The sequence below is a fragment of the Kogia breviceps genome, chromosome 10, assembly GCF_026419965.1.
Source record: "Kogia breviceps isolate mKogBre1 chromosome 10, mKogBre1 haplotype 1, whole genome shotgun sequence".
NCBI lineage: Eukaryota > Metazoa > Chordata > Mammalia > Artiodactyla > Physeteridae > Kogia > Kogia breviceps.
The window spans coordinates 27,451,013-27,474,932 of record NC_081319.1 but is presented as its reverse complement, the minus strand read 5'-3'; the positions used below and the strand labels follow the sequence as shown (position 1 = coordinate 27,474,932).

Below are 23,920 nucleotides of genomic sequence, written 5' to 3'. Positions count from 1 at the left end.
CCAGCCGTTCTGCGGCATGTGGGATCTTCCCGGACAGGGGCACGAACCCGTGTCCCCTGCATCGGCAGGCGAACTCTCAACCACTGAGCCACCAGGGAAGCCCTCCAATTTCGTATCTTTGTATCCCAAGTCAGGCTTTGTCCCTGAGACTGAGATGTTGCACCTAATAAAAGTAAAGTTAATTCTGGATAGACACAGTAGTGGACATCTGTTATTCTTGTATGTGCAGTTGCCTTGCTCAGAATTGCCTCTCCTCTACTCCATGTGGCTCTAGTGGAAATGCAAGCAATAAATCCTACAGGGACAGTCATGTGAGCCAAGCCAGGCCAACCATAGCATCCCAATACCACCAGGGGTATTGTGATTGGCTCAGGGATTAATATGTGACCCTAGCTGGGCCAATGAGACTGTTCTCTGGAACTGTATATAGTTTCATAGGGATGAAAGTTCTTTTTCCTCCAGAGTCATTGGCTAGGATAAAAAGCTGGTGCTATCTGTGGCTGTGTTGCTCCCAAACCCTCCTACCGTGACCCCCAGTCACATTAAAGAAGCCTGTCAACAGTTGGAGAGATCAAAACAAACTAAAAGTCTTTATTTCTGAGCCCAATCCCTCCATGCATTTCCTAGCTACACAGGTCAGAAATGACCTTTTTTTCCTTAAGCTATTTAAGGTTGTTGTTGCTGTTGTTGTTTTTGAGCACTTGCTCTAGCAAGAATACTGATTTAATAGTACTATTAAATATTCACCCAGCCCCCAAATAAACTTTCCCATACATGGCCACAAGCTCTCTGGGACAGGATCTTGGGGCATCTGGAAGGATGATAAGCAGAGGCAAACACTTCAACAAGGCCCAGGGACATCCCAGATAGTTCTTCTTGGGGAACCAGCCCTTTACCTCCATGACATCCTCCTCCCTGCCATGCATCAAAGACCCCGGCCTACGTGAAATCCCCATGTGCTGCATTCCTGCAGCATCTTGCATCTCCCTCTACAGCCCAGTCACCCGATGGAATTCCTTGTTTTATGCCTGTGTTCTCCAGTTTATTTGGAGCTCCCCAAGGGGAGGGACCTCGGTTGCTTTTCCTCATTGCTCCCTCCCCAGGTGCCTGGCACAGGTCCTGGGACTTAGTGGGTGTTTAACAAATATATGTGGAACTATATTGCAATGGTTTATTTTGAAATTTAAGATAAAGAGATAAATCAGCTGCCTCTTCTATTCTGCTGACATCCAAACTGCAACCCCTGCCTCCGCAGCTTCAGCATCACCTGAGAGTTTGTCAGATTTCCAGGCTCCGCACCAGATCTGCCAAATCAGAATCTACGTCTTAACAAGATCCCCAGAGATTTGTGTAAACATCAAATTTTGAGAAGCATTGTTTTATATTCCATTTCTGAAATCGAATAACATGTCTATATTGCACATTTGGATTTGGAGGTTTCCTTTTAAATAACAATACACAAATAATAACATATAATTTTATGTTTATAACAATAACATATATAAAATCATACCTCTATAGATAGACAGACAGATAGATAGATAGTAATGGGTGCTTACTATATGCCAAGCACTGTGTTAAGAGCTTTGTTTGGAATATGTGTTTTAATCTTTGCAACAATCCTTTGGGAGGAGGAACCATTATTAACCTCTTTGACAGAAGACAAAAGGGAGACTTAAACTCATTGGAGCCAAGATTGTGATTTAAATTTTTGGTATAACAGATCCTGAGCGCTCAGGCTGGTCCTGGGGTACTGTTTTCTTGGAGCTGTATGCTTAGGATTCTAGTGTGTGGATGCCTGACTTCTTCCGCTGTCACACTGGAAGCGAGGCCAGTTACTAAATTGTGAGTGGAGCCACTATCTCTTGGCTAAAAGACAAGGCAGCCTGGTGGCAGAGGCTGGAGGGGAGTGGGTATGTGTGAAGGCCCTAAATGGTGTGCAGGACCCCAGACTAGAGTCACTCACTGCCCATCTTATTTTGAAACTGGCTTCACTTCTCTAAGCCTTGGTTTCCCCACCTGTCAAACGAAGCTTTGGGATTCAGTGATTGTGAAACCCCTTTGTGGGGATATAATTTTATCATTAATAATCACAGGTGTTTCATAGTATAGAAGTTGAAAGTGTGGGCTTTGGAATTAGGCTTGTGTTCAAATTCAGTCTCTACAACTAACCAGCTATGTGGCCTTGGACCCAGTTACTTAACATCTATTTCTATTTCTCAGTATTTCTACAGACAACAGAGTGATTTCTTATTTCATGGAGTGTAAGAGGCACATTTTAACATTTCTGAAATTGGAAGCATCTTACATTTGATGGCGTGTCACAATTTAGTTGGCAGCATTATTTTATTCTTAGGAGTACATAAATTAATGGTGTGTCTTATAACTGATGGCTTTTAGATTCAATGAAACATGGTAATAAAATACGTATCTCATAGAATTGTTGTGAAAATTAAATGAGATATGCATGTATCTACTTGGCACATACTAAATTCTCAATAAATGACAGTTGCTATCATGATTATGATCGGCAGCATGTCTTTTTCTTTTCTGGTAGAAGAGACATTAGTTTCATATTTATTGATTCGTGGCATATTTTTAACACATCCTCTCTTCCTCCAAGATCTTCCTTGGTGAGAGTGTTTGAAACATGTTTCTCCTTACCCTCCTCATTTTTTATAAAGTATAGATGAGACACTAGTCTACAGAATAATTTTGGCTTGGAAACCCTGATTTGTGTATCACTAAAACAAGAAGGATGAAAAGAAAAACATTTAGTCCCTTGTGTGTGAGATATGAAGCGTGAGATGGTCCTCGATTTAGGATTTTAGGATGGCCTGGATCTTGCTGAGATGGATTTGCCCTCACTGGTTTCCTGGGTGGGTGAGTCCATAATGTGTGTGGTGAGTATCACAATCTTGCTCGTCCCCTTTTTCTCCTTCTACTGGACTTGGACCTGTAAGAAGTTTGATGGAGATGGGAAAAGATACAGAAACTCAACACTACAGAATATGCCTGGAAGTCCTTTGGATGGATTTGGCTTGCTCTAGAAGGTTTCTGTCACTTGGGAAGAAAAGAAAAAATCTTCAGCTCTTTGGCAATCTCAGGGAATTTCAACTGTCCTCAGAAGACTTCGCAGGGGAAAGATTTTGGCAATTATCTGGTCCCAGAAAGGACTGCTCTGTTTTTTGGTGGTCTTCCTGAATTAAAAGTTGTATACTTTTGAATTTAACCACTGAGCGAAAGGGTATTATCCAATTACCCGTCACATTAGCTGGAAAGACTTGCATGGTGGAAAGAGACAAAAAAAAAAAAAAGCATGGTGTTTGAATTTAGAATGATCTGGGTTCAAATCCTGCTGGAAAATGTCATTTATCCTTTCCAAATCTCAGACTCCTCATCTGTAAGAGGGGCAATAATGAAGCATTCTCCATGGGACTACAGTAAAGAATGAATCAGATCACCATGTAAAGTCCTTAGCACAGCGCTTGGGCCCATGGGTAGATTGTCTGTCTGTCTGTCTGCAATCTATCTATCTGTCTTTCTATCTAATTTTACAAATCCTTGCCATATATGAAGGAAAAATTGTTTTATTTCAAGTTCCAGTAGAACTGTTCCGATGCTCAGAAAATTATGCAAGTATTTAGCCAAGAACTGAGGCAAAACAGCAATAGTAGTGTAGACTTTCTCAGAGCTTGCTAGGTTCACAACGTGTGCTGGTTTAAATGGAAATGTATTTAAAATAATAGAATTCATTTACAGGAGTCAAAGCTTTTCTCTTGTAGAGTAACAGCCTTTTATATTTTTTTTTCTTGAGATACTGTGATTAAACTGAACATTTAATTTCTAATAATGCTACCAGACAGAAAGCATAAGCCCACCAAAATGCCATCTGCAGAGTCCCGGAGCCTTGCAAAACACAGCCTGACCGAAGGACTCTGCAGCTGTCTGTATTTCACCCCGATTTGTACATGTAACTCCAGCTGTGCCGGGCCACCTGCACACATTCAGTTTTGCATACCTATCCAGCGATTCAGGCTTTGTTTCCCTCGAAGGAAATTGAAAAGGGAGGGGGAGGGTAAGAAAAAAGGTGTAAAGATCAGGCAAGAAGTGATTATGATTTCGATTATGACTGAGATCTACTTTGCCAAGAAGAGGCCTTGGATGTAACAAGCTTCAAACCCAACTCTGCTTTGACCTTAACTCTTAGGTCCAGTTTTACTCTCTTCCTCCTCCTCCATCCTATCTCTCCATCCAGCCAGTATGATTCTTCCGGAGTGCAAAACACCAAGCTGTCGTCCCCTTGCTTGAAGAGCTTTTAATGGCTCTTTATCACCTTTGGAAGTGAGACATGTGGGATTTTTCTTGCAAAATATCTGCATGCAAAAGTTGGTATAAAGCCAGGTGAAAAACCTTTGGACCATGAGAGACAGTCTGAACTCTGTATTATGAAGGCACGTAAAGATCTTGGAGATCTTGCCTCCTGCATGTTGCCATCCTCAGCACCCACTCCTGCCATCATTTCACCCTGCTGTGCAGCCACATCGAATTATGGAGTAGTTCAGAGTGTGACCTCTATCTGGCCTCAGATGCTGCCTCTGCTGACTTTTTTTTTTAACATCTTTATTAGAGTATAATTGCTTTATAATGTAATGGTGTGTTAGTTTCTGCTGTATAACAAAGTGAATCAGCTATACATATACATATATCCCCATATCTCCTCCCTCTTGAGTCTCCCTCCCACCCTCCCCATCCCACCCCTCTAGGTGGTCACAAAGCACTGAGCTGATCTCCCTGTGCTATGCAGCTGCTTCCCACTAGCTACCTATTTTACATTTGGTAGTGTATATATGTCAATGCTACTGTCTCACTTTGTCCCAGCTTACCCTTCCCCCTACCAGTGTCCTCAAGTCCATTTTGTACATCTGCATCTTTATTCCTGTCCTGCAACTACATTCTTCAGAAACATTATTTTGTTTTTTTAGATTCCATATATATGTGTTGGCATACGGTATTTTTTTTTCTCTTTCTGACTTACTTGACTCTGTATGACAGTCTCTAGGTCCATCCACCTCACTACAAATAACTCAATTTGGTTTCTTTTAATGGCTGAGTAATATTCCATTGTATATATGTGCCACATCTTCTGTATCCATTCATCTCTCGATGGACACTTAAGTTGCTTCCATGTCCTGGCTATTGTAAATAGAGCTGCAGTGAACATTGTGGTACACGACTGAATATGTGTATATTCCATATCTATCTATATAAATATATGTGTGAATGTGTGTATAAGTCTCTTTACTTTAAGTGAAGACCTGTTTATCAAAGATCCCAGCTCAATATGCAAGAATGTATTTAATTTTTCACCTTATCTTCCATAACTAGCAGGATAATTGAAATTTTATATTTATTGAGTTGGCTTTATAAGCAGATTAGTTGCTCTTGCCCTTAATCCCATCTCTAGTTCTTTACTCATAAGATCATGATAAAGGCGGCTATTTTCTTTTTTTTTTTTTCTTTTTGGTACGCGGGCCTCTCACTGCCGTGGTCTCTCTCGTTGCGGAGCACAGGCTCCGGACGCACAGGCTCAGTGGCCATGGCTCACGGGCCCAGCTGCTCTGCGGCATGTGGGATCTTCCAAGACTGGGGCACAAACCCGTGTCCCCTGCATCGGCAGGCAGACTCTCAATCACTGCGCCACCAGGGAAGCCCATAGTCTTTATTTTAAAGTCTATTTTGTCTGATATGAGAATTGCTACTCCAGCTTTCTTTTGATTTCCGTTTGCATGGAATATCTTTTTCCATTCCCTCACTTTCAGTCTGTATGTGTCCCTAGGTCTGAAGTGGGTCTCTTGTAGACAGCATATATACGGGTCTTATTTTTGTATCCATTCAGCCAGTCTATGTCTTTTGGTTGGAGCATTTAATCCATTTACATTTAAGGTAGTTATCAATATGTATGTTCTTATTACCATTTTCTTAAATGTTTTGGGTTTGTTATTGTTAGTCTTTTCCTTCTCTGGTGTTTCCTGCCTAGAGAAGTTCCTTTAGCATTTGTTGTAGAGCTGGTTTGGTGGTTTTGAATTCTCTTAGCTTTTGCTTGTCTGTAAAAGTTTTAATTTCTCCATCGAATCTGAATGAGATACTTGCTGGGTAGAGTCATCTTGGTTGTAGGTTTTTCCCTTTCATAACTTTAAATATGTCCTGCCATTCCCTCCTGGCTTGCAGAGTTTCTGCTGAAAGATCAGCTGTTAACCTTATGGGGATTCCCTTGTATGTTAGTTGTTGCTCTTCCCTTGGTACAATTTAATTGCATTTAATTTTTGATAGTTTGATTAATATGTGTCTCGGCATGTTTCTCCTTGGATTTATCCAGTATGGGACTCTCTGCGCTTCCTGGACTTGACTATTTCCTTTCCCATATTAAGGAAATTTTCAACTATAATCTCTTCAAATATTTTCTCAGTCCCTTTCTTTTTCTCTTCTTCTTCTGGGATCCCTATAATTTGAATGTTGGTGCATTTAATGTTGTCCCGGAGGTCTCTGAGACTGTCCTCAATTCTTTTCATTCTTTTTTCTTTATTCTGCTCTGCAGTAGTTATTTCCACTATTTTATCTTCCAGGTCATTTATCCGTTCTTCTGCCTCAGTAATTCTGCTATTGATTCCTTCTATAGAATTTTTAATTTCATTTATTGTGTTGTTCATCATTGTTTGTTTGCTCTTTAGTTCTTCTAGGTCCTTGTTAAACGTTTCTCGCATTTTCTCCATTCTATTTCCAAGATTTTGGATCATCTTTACTATCATTATTCTGAATTCTTTTTCAGGTAGACTGCCTATTTCCTCTTCATTTATTTGGTCTGGTGGGTTTTTACCTTGCTCCTTCATCTGCTGTGTATTTCTTTGTCTTCTCATTTTGCTTAACTTACTGTGTTTGTGGTCTCCTTTTCACGGCCTGCACATTCATAGTTTACACTGTTTTTGGTGTTTGCCCCCAGTGGGTAAGGTTGATTCAGTGGGTTGTGTAGGCTTTCTGGTGGAGGGGACCAGTGCCTGTGTTCTGGTGGATGAGGCTGGATCTTGTCTTTCTGGTGGGCAGGACTGCATCCGGTGGTGTGTTTTGGGGTGTCTGTGACCTTATTATGATTTTAGGCAGCCTCCCTGCTAATGGGTGGAGTTGTGTTCCTGTCTTACTAGTTGTTTGGCATAGTGTGTCCAGCACTGTAGCTTGCTGGTCATTGAGTGGCGCTGGGTGTTAGCATTGAGATGGAGATCTCTGGGAGAGTTCTCGCCATTTGATATTACGTGGGGCTGGGAGGTCTCTGGTGGACCAGTGTCCTGGACTCAGCTCTCCCACCTCAGAGGCTCAGCTCTGACACTGGCCAGAGCACCAAGACCCTGTCAGCCACGTGGCTCGGAAAAAAAGCGAGGAAAGAAAGAAAGAAAAAAGGAAAGAAAACAAATAAATAAATAAAATAAAGTTATTAAAATAGAAAAAATTATTAAAAATAAAGAAGTAAAAAAGTAATTTTAAAAAAAGAGAGAGAAAGAAAGAAGAGAGCAACCAAGCCGAAAAACAAATCTACCAATGATAACCAGAGCTAAAAACTATACTAAAAAATAAACAAACAAGCAAAACAAACAAAAAAACTGGACATCCAGAACCCTAGGACAAATGGCAAACACAAAACTATACAGACAAAATCACACAAAGAAGCATACACATACACACTCAGAAAAGGAGAAAAAGGAAAAAAATATATATTTTTTTAAAAAAGGGAAGAGAGCAACCAAATCAATAAACAAATCTACCAATGATAATAAGCTCTAAATACTAAACTAAAATAAACATAAAACCAGAAACAAATTAGATGCAGAAAGCAAACCCCAAGGCTATAGTTGCTCCCAAAGTCCACCATCTCAATTTTGGGATGATTCATTGTCTATTCAGGTATTCCACAGATGCAGGGTACATCAAGTTGACCGTGGAGATTTAATCCGCTGCTCCTGAGGCTGATGGGAGAGATTTCCCTTTCTCTTCTTTGTCATCACAGCTCCTGGGGGTCAGCTTTGGATTTGGCCCCACCTCTGTCTGTAGGTTGCCTGAGGGCGTCTTTTGGGAAGTCTGAGGTCTTATGCCAGCATTCAGTAGGTGTTCCGTAGGAGTTGTTCCACATGTAGATGTAGTTTTGATGTATTTGTGGGGATCTCCACATCTTACTCCTCCGCCATCTTGAAGGCCTGCCCAGCTATTTTTGTTCTTTTTTTTTCCCATGAGGACCTTGGCGCTGACCACATCACACGCTCAGGCTGTTACACGCCTGGGCGCCCCAGCTCTGCTTACTCTTAAGAAGCCTCTAGCTTCACTTAATCTTCTAGGAGTGTGTTATTTAACCTCTCCATATCTCAGTTTGCTCACCTCTAAAATGGGAATAATAGTAGTAGCTACCTCAGAAGGGGTTTTGAGGATTAAATGAGTGAATATACATAAAGTGCTTAGAGTTGTACCTGGCGTGTAATACACAATAAGCTTTAGCTATTTTTATTAACTCTACGGTTTTATGTATTTGCACATATTACTCTCTTTATCTAGGGTGCCTCTCCACTTTCCAATCCCACTTCCTTTTCACTGATTCTATTTCATCTTTCAAGACAAATTCCAAGCTTGCCTTTCTTGTGAAGACTTCTATGGTTTTCTGACAAGACCCTCTTACATACAACTCTTTACCAATCGGTGTTGCTGCAAACTGAATTTGTAATTTACATTTATGCACCTATTTACATATGCTCCATAAGGGTAACAGCTGTTTCCTCTTGTTTACATAGTCCCTGGCTTTTACCACTGTACTTGGCACATAGTAGTCTCCCACTAAGCACTTGTCTAATGAATGAATGAGTGAATGAATAAATGAACACTTTTCCTTCGAGGAAGAAAAAGGCCTGTACGCCTTGAACACAGGTTTGAGAGTCTTCAAATACTTATTGCTAGCCTGGTGCTTGGCACGTGCTCAGAAATGCTTTCTGAACTTATTGGAAATGCATTCAATTCTAATCAGATGATAATTATCTTTGGAGAATCCTTTAGACCTTAAAAACATGATCCATACTATATACTTATTAAAGTTTTAAGTTTGAGCTTTCCTCAAAATATACTCAGATGTTTGGGGACCAAACAAGAAGGAAACTGCCAAAGCCAGAAAACATTTAAGGGCTTTCCTCTCGTGAAACTTGAGCAATGGCCCCTGTTTAGCCACCTGTGCGTGCATCCTGCCTCATCACGTGATACATACAAGAACAACACAGACACAACTCCTCTCTGCCTTGGCCGAGAAACATTCATCAAAGAACACAAACTTTTCAATAGGGCAGAAAACAGGAAAAAGAAATGAAAAACAAAGAGGAAGATTAGTTTGCTTCAGTCACTGTTTTTTTTTAAAAAAGCACATGAGGCCAAATCACTGGAATCCTGAAACCAAAGATGAAATGAAGCTCCACAGCAAACCAGGGTTCTGTTCCTTCAAAACATATGCCTTTACAGAAATTCTGCTCTATAGAGGTCAACATCTAGTGGGCATGAGATGTAGTTAGACAGCACAAATTAACTCCTTAAGTATTACTACAACTCCACGCCAGTCTTTGGGAGTACATACGTTAAGGAGCTATTAAAAAAAAAAAAAAAACAGAAACAAAAACTAAGTATAACTCAACAGTCCTGATGGTTTATAATGCATATACAGTTGGTTCACCTGCGTCCTTTTGATTCTCTATTTGAGAGAGAAAGCACGACAAGGAGAGAAGAGAGAGAGAAACAGAACACATATGCAAGGATTAATGAGCAAGTGAACCAAAATGCCCCCCACTTATGTGTGATACATGATATTGGAAAGAAAAAGTTGCCCTTGAGTTCCCACCGCCCAGAAGTGTGGGGTCAATGCTGCACAAATAGAAAATTAGTCAAATTAAGTTTAATGTGAAATCAAGCTGTGAAACATACATGAACTCTCCAAGTGACAACTAAATCATATGTTCTAGCCAGAGCTTAGAGGACGAGGACAACTCCAAATCTCCATAAGGAACAAGAAAAAGCTTCCCAGTTTTCGAGAACAGACAGAAGGCATATAAGATCTAACTTTTACAGAGAATGGACCACCCTGTGTGATCTACCCACAACAGTTTGACATCTTAAACATGGAAAAGAAAGCACGGTTTTGCCCCAACTGTCCTTTATCTGACACCTAACACATTGCTCCCCACCTAGCTGCTACTTTTTGATTGTGTACCAGTGACAAGCACTTTACAAATTGGGGTTACACACAAGCAAAGTAAAAATGCATTCAGGTCACAGACAGAGAATAACTGAAAAACTTACAGACAAATCTGAGTTTATCACAAACAAATGGCTTAATTTTCTAACCTGTGTTAGGCTGATAAAAGTGACTGGACTTCTCACACTGGGTTTCACAGACAGAATCAACAGACAAGCCAATGCTAAAAAACTTGAAGCAAGGAGAGTGAGTTGGTTTGGATCTGAATTTTCTTGAAATAATGAAAACAGAAAGAGTGAAGACAGCATGGCGAGGAGGTGGTAGGTACTCACGAATGGTTAAATCCATCACTTGGGAGGCCAAGCAGAAGACAGGATGCTCATACATTTCTCTCTTTTTCCCTATAAAAGAGGATTTGGGCATGCAAGAGGCTTAGGTCAGAGGTCAAGAGGTTATAGGTCATAGGTTAGAGGAAAATGTTACATTAGCTCAAAGGAAAATAGCCACAGAATATTTTGGGATAAACACAGAATAAAAGAAAAAGGAGTTTCAAAATTGGAGATCTACTGGATTAACCATTCAGCATGCCGTGAGTCACGAGAGAGATTGTGACCATGATTTTACACGTCTCTTTAGAATTATTTGCAAGAATACAATGACCAAAAACATCATGAATAAAGGGAAACAGAATTTCATTGATTGAAGGCTCCAAGATACTAAGGATTTCAGACTTTAGTATCTAAGGCTCTTGAGGTATTTCTTCATAAACATAGTCTCCAGCAATATTACTACAACTTCTTTCCAACATTCTCAAGGAACTAAGCTGTTAATGGTCACAGAGAATCTCAAATGTCAAAATGCAAGATTTCTTTGCCGGGGGTAGGATCAGAACCTTGTAAAAGAAAGTTGTCTGGTAGTAATATCTTTAAAACTGCCATGTCTCAGCCTATGGTGGACTATGTTCATGAAAGAAAACCTGATACATGCAGCCAGAGGATGTTGGGTTGTTTGAATTAACAATCCCAGCATGCTTTGAAATTGGTGTCACAGCCACTTTTGCAGGGGTAACGTCAAAAAGTGGCTGAGCCAATCACGGACAAGGAAGGAGAGAAGCGGAAGAGAGCAGGTAGTGTGGAATGAGGTACTTCTCTGAAAAGAGAGTTGGAAAAAAAAGATTGGTTTCTTCAAAGAATCCCCAGCCCTAAAAGTCACAGTGCAAAGGATAATTAACACAACCAAGAAGAATTGAGGCACAAAAGGAAATTACAGACCAGCTGATCTACTTCAGAAATGAATGCATTTTTACTTACAGATCTTAAAGTTTGGTTTTGGATATATTTATCTGAAAGAAGAGAGCAGATCTTACCAAAAGACTAGTCATAGCTAGACCAAGACCTACACATGAGGCAGCAGACGTGGCAACAGAACGTTTCTTGATCCCATCCCATCCCTGGCCTGGCCTAGAATTACTAGGTACCCGGCTGACTTTAACAAATACAACCAATCATTATGTCCTGGGAAGGTAAATGCTGGAATCATTATTTGCTAATATAGCCCTTTAACGATCTCCTTGTTCCTCTATTTTTGTCACTCATTACCAAGTCAAGAGTTGATAAACATCCTTTTAGTGCCCAATTCTTAAGTGTTTCTCCCTGGATGCATAACAACGAATTCATTACCACTGGTACACAATTTGCATTGTCAGACAGACAAAATTGAGAGAGGGAGGACATGGAATGTACAGAACACTGTGTATTTGACATGATCTTAACCTAATTCTCTAAGGAAACAAGGACTTTGGCAGGGTAAGTGATGGGGTTTTGGTAGTTGATTAGGTCTCTCTTATTTTTTTTTTTTTTCCCAGTCATGTCCTGAAGGCAGACTATGGGTATTTGCTGGTTTTGTTTGGGTGTTTCACATGAGAGAACATCAGATTCCAGAATGCGGACACATTGAGTTTTGCACACAGAACTTCCACATTTATACACTTACACCACGGTCAAGTTGGGTGTGGTTTTCAAATCACCCTATAGCAGCCAACAGGGTAACAATGAAAAGTGATTAATACCTTTGCAAATGAACAGGTCCCAAAGACCCATATCTTCTCAAGTAGAGTGGACTCAAAGTGCCTTTGGGTGATTACTTGGTCATTAGTGACCACTTCCCTAAAACTTGAGAGGGCAGTGATAACAACCATCCTAGGTTTGGAGTAACAAGATTGAATAAGATCTAAAGCAAACCAGGAGCCATCAGAGACAGCCGAATACTAACCTGCCATCAAGTTTGAAAAGCTACCGAGAGACAAGATACGTTCAAGAGACAAGGAAGAGTTAGGCAAAATCTTGATGTTGTTTTACTCAATTCCTGTTTTACTTCCAATGCTATCAACAGTGGACAACAAACTGTTTAGTTTTCCTCTATTTAAAGAAGGTAGCCACCCTACAGAACTCTTTCATAGAAAAACATGAGCCGCAGAGCAAAGTCAGGGACAACACAGCCTCTTGGAAGGACCTTAGTTGTCTGATAACATCCTATATTCAAAATCCTTCCCTACGAAGACCGTTTCCTGTGCCTTCAATCACTTATGTGGCCACAGCTGAGGAAGCTATCCCATTTCAAGTGCTTTCAAGTTTCAGCTTAACATACAGAGATGGGCCACTGTTTTCTGGTGCCCATCAGAAAAGAGAGAGACTTCCCTAGGGAGGCATACCAAAATTTAAATTAAAAATTGGGGGCAGAAGGGGGCCTTACCTTCGATTTTGGCATACTCTGACAGCCGAGAATAGTTGACTAAAGCAGCCTGCTCTAGACATTTGCGGATGACTGTTTTTACCTCCTCTTGTGGTACTGGGGTAACAATATCTTTCATCAAGACCTATAGGTGGAAAAACTAGGTTCTTAAGATGGTTCAACGAAATGTGTTACTCATTTACGTTTAAAGAATTCAGTTTACAATTAGTTGTGAATGCCTCTTTGCAACTTAACATGGATTGAGCGCCATTGTTAAAGAGAAAATAAAAAATTCCAGTGCACAGTTAGGATGTCAAAGCCTGTCCAGGAATCATGGAAGGGCAAGGAGCATATCTTCAATATATCCTAACTATTTGAGAGTCTGGAGATAAAATATGTAGAATTTTGGCAATTTCTTCATATTTATTCTGGTATTTGATGAATGGTAAACAAATCCTTTAGAAATGACAAACTGGGCCATTCAATCACAATATTTAATTACCATGATGTTTATGTCTGTGTGTATATATCATTTGTCTTTTACTTTCTTTCTTACCCTTTCCAAGAGTGAGAGGGTAGCTTTCAAAGCACCTTCAGGTCGACCAAATGGAAAGCAATACCTAAAACAGACAGAAAAATGTTCAGGTTGCCTGAATCAATTACATTTTAGAATGAAATATGCTGTAACTTGATTCCTATGGCAACTCCCTCTCAGGAACAGAAAATGCTTTTTATTTTGTCACGTTGTGTTATGCTAATCTGAATTCACACCATATATGTGTGTATATAATGTATATATGTGTATGTGTGAATAATGACTAAAGAGAGACTCTGCAAATGTCTGCAGCAGAAAAGAATATTTCCAGTGATGACATAAGGCTCTGTTTAGATTTCTGTTGTGAAGGAGAACCATTTGTTAGCTCAAATGTGACCTTATATATAATTATTGAGACCAGACTGGCATTAAACAGTATTAGTTGAAACAGGCTAAAATTCAAACACACTTACCTAAATCTCCAGAGGATTAAGATAGGAAATACAGTAGTGTATTTTGAGCAAATTCATGATTCTACTAATTGTCCTTCCTTGATTGTAGTTTTTAATTGTTATTTGATCTTTTGCTATTGGCAATGTATCTAGCATAGAGTGTATGACCGGTAAAGATTTATCCAGAAGGTTTTTGATGGCACAGATGGTACCTATGTCAGGTACCACTAAGAGTTCTAGTTACAATTTCAGGCTATCATAAGCCTTTCAAGACACTCTTCCTCATGGTACAAAAGGCACAGGATGGGCTATTGAAACTCAGACTATCCTATGTATGTATGCTATTTCTTCCACTTGCTGGCCGAGGGGCCTGGGACAAGTGACTTAACTTCTCTCAACCTCGGTTTACTCCTTGTTTCAATGGGAATTACAATAAGTACCTTACAAATTGTCCTGAGAATTAAAAAAAAAAATGAGTTCATGCTTATCCAGCCTCTAGTTCCCTATGTAGTACACAGGAAGCATTTAATAAATAGGAACTACTTACTATGCTATTATAAATGCTCTTACTATTGATGAGCTCCTATTCCAAGATCTCTGGTACAGAACCACCAGTGCGGCATTAAAAACAGCTAATTTACTCTAAGGGAGAAGTGGGCTGTGTGGTGCAAGGTTCAAGCCCAGACCCGCGAGCTGTCTTGAGAGTGTAGGGAAGTGCATGATCAGTCTGTCAAGGCTGAACCAAGATTCTTTCTTTCCCCACATAGCCCACTAGTTCTGTTTTCAGGTAATGGAGAAGGTGGGGATGCTCTTCTGGGTACCACTGCCTTCCTTCCCTATGAGAACTGATTCATAGAAGTTTTCACTGTTGTATTTAAAAACCTTGAAGAAGCGTCAAATTCAACATTTTAGTAGATTTTTTTGATAGATTGATGATCAGGGTCAGCTTACACAAAGAGGGCTTTGTTCTTTCAGTGGAAATAAAATGAACTTAAGATTTCAAAGTCTCCTGGATATTGGGGAACACTGTCTTGGTTGGCTTTTTCATTCAGCTATTTCTTATTTTTTTTTACTGAAGTATAGTTGGTTTACAATGTTGTGTTAGTTTCGGGTGTATAGCAAACTGATTCAGTTATGTATATATATATTATATATATATTACATATATTATTTCTCAGATTCTTTTCACTTATAGGTTATTAAAAAATATTGAGTATAGTTCTCTGTGCTATCCAGTAGGTCCTCATTCAGCTATTTCTAATATTTAGTGTGTCTCTGATAGATTTACAGTTTTAGAAAAATCAAGCCCTTAATTTGCCCACCCCCCATCTCATCTTCCTAAAAAGCCCTTTAACCCCAGATCCTTACCTAAAATGTGTTATCTGATTTTCCAACAGAACTCGGAGTCTCTCTTTGATTTCTTCAAAACGTTCCTTTTCTTCAACAGTCACAGTTCCGATTCCATCAGGCCTGAAAGAAGACATGTCATGAGGTGACGGGAACCTCGTATGCTGACACCATCAAATCAAATCTCTAGCAGGAGGAAACTGTCCATTTTAGAAGAACAACTACAGTGATGATGTGACTTTAGGAGAAGTCCTGCTTTTCAGTGCCAGCAACTAGAGGGGATGGGGTATTTTGAGGTTATCATTTGGAGACATTTGCAGAACTGTCGCTCATTTATTGTGAAATGGTAAAATGTACAAAGGGGTGGCTTGCAGGTTAAAGCCAACCTCTAGACCTGCCCTGTTTGGCTCACAGCCTTTTGAAATTTTGAACTGCTTGCCAACATTTTTTATATTAGGAAAGTTTTATGATACAATTCTCTCACAAATTTGGAACAGCTGGCATTAATTGGAGAGGGGCAACAAACAGCTTCTTCCTTAACTGGGGCAGGCACTCTCCTGGTCCATATCTCCAACTTACATTACCTGTCTCTCTTGTCGGCACCTATGTTTGGGACTCCTGAACTATGCACACAAACTCCTATGAAAACCACGAGTCCTGTAAGTGTCTATATTTCCCAGAGGTAAATGCTGTTAAATGACTCACTTTCCAGCTTATAACTACAGATGTTCGGATTAATTTCACCACTCATGTATTAACTAAAGAACAAATTACAAGACATTGTACAAGTTACAAGACCTTGATGAAAGAAAATGAAGAAAACTCAAATAAATGGCAAGATATCTTGTGTACATGGATTGGAAGAATTAATATAGTTAACATGTCCGTACTACCCCAAACCATCTATAAATTCTATGCAATCCCTATCAAAATTCCAGTGGGATTTTTTTCAAGGAAATAGAAAAAAAAAAAAAAAATCCTAAAATTTGTAAAATCCTAAAAATAGAAAAAAAAATCACAAAAGTCCCAAATAACCAAAGGAATCCTGAGAAAGAACAAAGTTGGAGGCATCACAATTCCTGAATTCAAACTATATTACAAAGCTGTAGTTAGCAAAACAGTATGGTACTGGCATAAAAACAAACATATAGACCAATGGAACAGAGTTGAGAGCACAGAAATAAACCCTTGCATGTATGGTCAACTAATATTTGACAAGGGGGCCAAGAATACTCAATGGGGAAAGGATAGTTTCTTCAATAAGTGGCATTGGGAAAACTGGATATCCACATGCAGAAGAATGAAACTGGATTCTTATCTTAGAACATTCACAAAAAAGAACTCAAAATGGATTAAAGATTTAATTGTAAGACCTGAAGCTGTAAAAATCCTAGAAGGAAATACAGAGGAAAAGTTCTTTGCCATTGGTCTTGGCAATAATTTTTTTGAATATGACAGCAAAGCACAAACAACAGAAGCAAAATAGACAAGACAAAAAAAGTGACACTTTAGCAAATTAAAAAGCTTCTGCATAGCAAAATGTAAAGACAACCTACAGCTGCCTAACACCTAAAGCTGGATTTCTCACTTAATAGTTTGTGACTTCTTTGAGACTCAGTTTCCTTATCTGTCAAACAGGGATAAAAACAGTCCTTCCTGAGGGTTTCTATAAGGGTTAATTAGCACATGGAACATGATAACACATACAAATCCCCTGGCACATAAGTGCTCAATAGATGTTTGCTATTGTTATTGCTAAAAAAAAAAAAAAGAGACAACCTATGGAATGAGAGAAAATATTTGCAAGCCATCTATTTGATAAGGGGTTAATATTCAAAATATAGAAGAAACTCATAAAAAATAGAAAAACCCCCAAATAATTTGATTTAAAATAGGCAGAGGACATAGACTTTTTCCCAAAGAAGACATACAAATGGCCATTAGGTACATGAAAAGATGCTCAACATCATTAATCATCAAGGAAATACAAATCAAAATTGCAGTGAGATATCACCCCACACCTGTCAGAACGGCTGTTCTCAAAACAAAAAGACAAATACGTGCTGGAGAGGCTTTGGTGAAAAATGAACCCTCCTGCACTGTTAGTGGGAAGGTAAACTGGTGCAGCCACTACGGAGACCAGTATGGAGGTTTCTCAAAAATTAAAAATAAAACTGTGAAATGATCTAGCAATCCCACTTCTGGGTATGTATATGTATCTGAAAAAAAGGAAATCAGTATTTTTTTTTCCTCATTTATTTATTTATTTTTTATACAGCAGGTTCTTATTAGTTATCTATTTTATACATATTAGTGTACCTATGTCAATCCCAGTCTCCCAGTTCATCCCACCACCATCACCCGCCTCACCCTCCGCTTTCCCCCTTTTGGTGTCCATACGTTTGTTCTCTACAACTGGAAAATCACTATCTTGAAGATATATCTGGACCCCCATGTTAACTGCAGCGTTACTTACAATAGCCAAGATAGGGAAACAACCTATGTTGTTTATTGACAATATTATCTACTGACAGATGAACTAAACGGATAAAGGATACATACACAGTGGAAAATTATTCAGCCACAAAAAAGAAGGCATTATGCTAAGTGAAATAAATGAGGCAGTAAGGTAAACACTGATATGTGTATGATAAACACATAGTACTTATATGTGGTATCTAAAGAAGCTGAAGTCATAGAAATAGAGAGGAGAATGGTGGTTGCCAGAGGCTGGGGAGTGGGTGAAATGGGAAGATGTTGGTCAAAGGGTACAAACTTCCAGCTATAAGAGGAATAAGTTCTGGGGATCTAATATACCCTATGGTGACTATAATTAATAGCACTGTATTATTTGCTTGAAAGCTGTCAAGACAGTAGATCTTAAATGTTATACACACACACACACACACACACACACACACACAGAGTAATTATACAAAACTAACCTTAGGCAGTAACCATTTTACAATGTATCCGTGTATCAAATCATCCCATTGTACATCTTACACTTACATATGGTATATGTTAATATCTCAATAAGGGTGGAAAAAAGAACTAACCACATAGGCTATTTTTCAATTCAGAGAACTACTGCTCATTTAATAAAAAGAATGACCCTGGCATAAATAAGTGAATTTCAGTTTAATCACAGTATTCTCATGTTTCTGAATTACCAATAGGTTCACACACATTTTCCTTATTTCCTTTGGCCCATTCAAGTTGAAAATACAAAGGAAGGCTGCATATTTATAGCCCAAATTTATCTGTGCCAAATTAGACGAAGGATAATCTGACCCATTCAAAGTCTTCAGCTCCCAGATCTTGTAGTGACTTGTTTTGACTACTGGCTGAGCCAGTTTGCAGATTGGTGCGTCACCATGAAACTTCTATTGGAACATTCTTCAGTTTGCAAATGCAAGTCATCTTGAGACCAAACAAATGGTCTTATTTATAGGCCTTCTCAAGGATCCAGCAGAAGTTGGGAAAATCCTGTATACTAGACCAGTCTGACTGCACAAAAGACTTGGCAAATGATAGCAGTGTACCTCCTGTTAGGGGTTTATTGGTCAGCTTCCCTTCTTTTTAAGTACTAAAAATGCCCTACTTGAAAAAAGAAAAAACTTCCCCTCACCCACTTTGTAGAAAATACCCCTAAATAGTAAAATGCTATACAGTCCATTTCTTCACACTCTCCTGAACTTAGAGGCAAAACGGTAAATATCAGGTAGGCTGTTGGAATATATACACGTGTCCTTAGTTTCAGATTTTCAGGAAAAATCTCAAATGTTAATTTACGAAGTTCATTTAAAAATTATTTAAACATAAAATGCCCACAAATCTGTAGTTACATCTCAGGATGAATTCACTGGCCCCATGAAATACATGTGACACTTTCTGTAGCAACGTCTCATGTGTCTGTTACAATCTACAACTTTCTTTAGCTGTGGCTTTTGAATTTTGTTTATACAATATTCAGCTTGCTAATGCACTGAACACACGTTTGTACAACTGTCGTGTGTACATGCACACAATCGATTTGGGAAAAGTCGAGCCATTTTAAGCATTTTGTTTCTCAACAGGGAATTAAGCCAGAGAAAAACGTTATTAAATATAAGGTACAATTCAGAGAGGAGTTTATAGATCACAGGAAAAAGCCTGAAAACCATTTAACATAGGCAGTCCAGAGATGTCTGTGGCCATTATTAGGAAATAAACCTCTCTGTGAAGAAAATCATTCCTTCCTTACCCAACAAGCCTTCTAAGACAATTAGGCAATTAGAAGGCAGCTTTTAGATTTGTGTTTGAGATGACAAAAACTGAACGTTTAGTCTGTGCCTGGCTTTCCTGTAATTCTCACTACAAAGGGTATTATAAACATAAAATCTGATTATGTTTTTTCCCCTTTTGTTCTGATGATTCACATTTATAACTATTAAAGGTATCAGATGGCAGCTTCCGTGTCTCCTTGAACTACCATGTGAACACCGTTAATCTCCCTATTCAAAAGAGGTAAACAACTAAAAATTACTGTCATTTCTTAAATTTGCTTCTTAATCGCCTATGTCAGTGTGAATAGTTTCATTTTAAATAAATGAAACAAACCAATCTGAGTCTGTAAGACACATAGTACGGAGTTCACCAAAAAAAAAAAAAAAAAAAACAGGTGATAAAACACATAAATTCGACATCCAATGCACATTTATTTGTAATTGCCGGAATTGCTCTGAAATGATACTGGTAACAGGGGGTGTTATTTTACAAATTGAGGGAGAGATGTGCAGGAAAAATATAATTTGTCCAAGATCACAGGTTGTCACTCCATCAGTTAAAAAGCAAAAATATCCTTTGTGGGGTGTTTGATTTCTCATAGTTATTATTGAAAATTCTGTCAAACATCGATTTCTCTTCCATTGACCCCTATAATCTGTCAATGTTAATTGTACAGGTTTTGGTAGATTTCTATGGATCTACTAACTGAAAAATCCTGGTTCAATATATAGGGAGCACTGTTCTCACAGAAGCAATGAAATACTTCCCCTAGAGTAGTGCCACCTGAGCCTGCCTCAGAGTCACCTGGAAAGCTTGCGACAGCTCAGACTGCTGGGGCACCTCAGAGTTTCTGATTCAACAGATCTGGGGTGGGACCTGAGAACTGGCATTTCTAACAAGTTCTCTGGTACTGCTGGTTCAGGGAACCTTACTGTGAGAACCTCTGTCTTAGAGCAAAAATATATTTGGTGGGTGGCTGAATGCATGAAACGGTATTTTTGGAATTGGGAATCCAGGGTTCCCAATTTCCCTTGGATTGAGTGAATCTGGAACCAGAGATCTTCTCTAAGAAGTATATGGTCCACTTATGAAGCTAGCAACCCCTTCCAAAAATGGCATGTGCACTGTTTTCTAGGTGCCATTCCAAGCAGTGCTGGCTGCAAAATAAGTAGAAGAACTGTATTGGTGTCTCTCAGAAGCCATGCTTTTGTTTCTCTGTTTTGGAAACATTTGGGGGTGATTCTATAATTGTCATAAAACTGGCTCTGCATCTTGTTCTTTTCTCAATACTTCTAACACTTAAGGAATCACAAAGAATGAGAGAAGAGGAGGGCTGAAGCTGGATTTTTAAACTCCTACCTAGCAAATCCCAGGCTGAGATGTGTCTTTACTCAGAACATGTGTCTAGGAGCCTGAATCCTCTGCCCTCTTGTATCCTGACTGATACATTTTCTGCTGGTGGTTTTGCACTTCTTAGGGTCCACTGCCACTTCCTAAGGGCACTCAAACTTCCTTTGGAGGAATGACCTTGGCCGCATTGTGTGTAAACTGAGGACAGTACTCTCCTGCTGTCAATGCCGAAGGCTACCTGCAGGCCAGCTCCTGCCTTGGGTGGTCACTATACATCTTAGCTGGACTATGAACTGCACTCAGCCAACTGGACTCTCGTTCCCGGAACCTTTATGTCACATAAATGATGTAAGGATAAAAGAAACTGGTGGGGTTTGCTGTCTCAGCAGCTGTGCCCTGCCCAGCTTGTTCTCCCAGGTCGGTAGTTCTTAATCTCTGACTGTATTTTAGAACCAGTAGAGAGCTTTGAGAGGTCCCACCCTCAAGCTCTGATTCAATGGGTCTGCAGCAGGGCCTACACATGTCAGGTTAAAGCTCCCTAGGTCATTCCAATGTGCAGGTAAGGACTGGACCACTATTTTGATCCTGTTTCCTACTTTTCTGTTGCTGCCTTGATTCCAGTTTCCCCCTCCCCCCCCCTTTTTTTTGAGGCTCCTGGCATCATCCCCATAAACTCTCTTTTGCTTAGATTATCCAGAGTTCGTTTTTGTTACTTATGTGGAACTGATGTAAGTTCAAAAAGCACACTTCCTCTGGCTCCCAATTTTACTAGAAGCATTGATACCTTTGAACCTAGCTTTAGCAACACACACACACACACACACACACACACACACACACACACACACACACACACACGGAAATATGGTCCCTGGTCACTGGTTCCACCTAACTGCACACTGGCTAACCACTCACTTTCTGTATATCATGATCCAGCAAACTTGAGACAATATGCAGGTCAAGTGCAGTCATTTTTGGAGTCCTGTCAAAGACTGGAAGCTCTCCCACCTGCAGGCCATCATCGGGGCCCAAAGTGGGTCTCTCGGGCCACGACAGACTATATTGCATCTGACACAGCAGGCATCTCTGGAATCCACCTTTCAAGTTTTCGGCAAACCATTTTCTCACTGTCCTTCACAAAGTTGACATTTTCGGCAGCACGATAGGAAAGATGTCACGTCGGCTGCTCTTCAAGTTCTCGTCACAGTGGTTAGCACCAGTTCTGTCATCTTCACTCTCCTCACAGCCTCCCATCTTGAGCCATGTCACAAATAATAATACATCTAGAGTTGTGTTTTTCTGGGTTCTTTTTGGTTTTTTTTTTTTTTTTGTCAGATTAAAATGACCCTAACCCAGCTGCCCACACTTTAGGACTAGTTATGCAAATTCTTCTCCCTTTCCCCAAATGTTTCTGAACTAGAGCTTGTTGATTAATGTCTATTGTAGGATTAATCCAATATGATTAAGCACAAGGCTTTTAATGTGAAATACTTTATTTTGATGCTTGAAATTAAGTGTGAACATTTGAGCCAAAGAATTCAAGCTACCTTGTGTTTTGTGAAAGTGAAATGACCTCTTTGGGGGCCTTTAATTGTTGCTACTCACCCAGGTGAGCACACAAAGTCCTAGCGTTTAATTATCCTGCTACCAGGGTTCTCCACATTATGTTGAAAGCCGGGCCACAAATCCTCTGTTGGGAAGGTAAGATATCTTTTCAAGAGGTCAGGTTACTAAATTAATTCAAAGCGTACAATGATTGATGTGTTCTGCTATTGCATCTGTTTGGTGATCAAGTGTAGAATCCAGTGTAGAAAGAAATGTGTGAATTCAACAAAAGAGGAAAGAGCGTCTGGCCCACCTCTCTGCATACAGCCAGCTTTAAGCTCCAATCACTATCAACAAAGGGTAAAACTCCAGTTGAAGTGGGAATATACTTTCTCTCCAAATGCAAATGTCCACATATGCCGGTGCAGGCACCGTAAACATGATATATTCTCTCTCTCCAAATGGATGCATGCCTGCAGACCGCATTACAGATCCATGAAAATGTCCGTAAACAAGCATGATAACTGAATCCTACGTGCTACAAAAACGTTCCAGCCCAGAAACACGAGAGCTGAAAGGGTCAGAGTAGAACAGAATATTTTAGTAGCCGTTCCTTGTAATGGTCCCTAAATAGAACATTTAGACCAAACACACTTTCTTAACTTCTCGTTTTTTAAAATAACTGACTTCTTCTAGCAAATCTTAATCCTTACAACTTCCAGAATGATACTTTTGAATTTGATTCTAGTGTGGAATATTTTCCTTTGTCTCTTTCAAATGGTTAATAACTACACATTCAAGGCCGCACCAAAGCATCATCATCTCAAAAGAAGACATCCCCACTCACTCCTCTGGATGGTATGTATAATCTCTAGGTTAATTATAAATTGTAATTAGGACTCTCATCTCCCGTAGTCACCGCTTCATTATGAAAGCCCAGCCTTACCCTTTCTTCCTCCTCTCCCTCCAGCCCATGCCCTTTTCTAATTACGCTCTGATGCCCTGGGGCTTAGACACGCTGCTAAAACAAATATATCAAGTGTTTGTATCACACAGAGTAAGATAGGGAGCAGCCACAAGCAGTTTCTACATTACAAATGCACACTGAAGCTTCCTGAGGTTGGCTTTAGTCAGTTTGAACAAGAGGCTAGAAGAGGGCAAAAATACACAAGTCAAGTCTTTTCTGACTCGTTGACTGCTTTTCTAAATATGTAGCTATAACACAACAATAACAGAAGGTGTCTTCATTCTCTTATAAGGATGGGAGTGATGGAGAAGTCCCTCCCTCTAAACAATCTCACAGAATGTGGATGTTATTGGCACAAGGACATTAGTTAAAGTGGTTCAGGCTCTGCCCAGGTACTGAATGAAGCAAGAACCCAACAGATGATTAGAGAAATGGTATAAAATGTATGCATCGCAGGA

The 23,920-nt window shown here is 39.6% G+C and overlaps 1 protein-coding gene across 29 annotated transcripts in view; it reads right to left on the bottom strand.

The window, feature by feature from the left end:
* The window catches only part of CADPS (calcium dependent secretion activator), a 795,170-nt gene that overhangs the window by 111,511 nt on the left and 659,739 nt on the right, over positions 1–23,920 (bottom strand). For 13 of the 29 annotated variants that reach the window (XM_067043766.1, XM_067043769.1, XM_067043765.1 and 10 more), the window contains 5 exons: positions 15,353–15,454; positions 13,554–13,617; positions 13,019–13,142; positions 10,600–10,668; positions 9,749–9,766 (listed from right to left, as the gene is read on the bottom strand). In XM_067043766.1, the coding sequence (XP_066899867.1) occupies positions 9,749–9,766; positions 10,600–10,668; positions 13,019–13,142; positions 13,554–13,617; positions 15,353–15,454 (377 nt within the window). The remainder of the gene's footprint in view (positions 1–9,748; positions 9,767–10,599; positions 10,669–13,018; positions 13,143–13,553; positions 13,618–15,352; positions 15,455–23,920) is intronic. The other 16 variants (XM_067043768.1, XM_067043770.1, XM_067043751.1 and 13 more) reach the window with 3 other exon arrangements.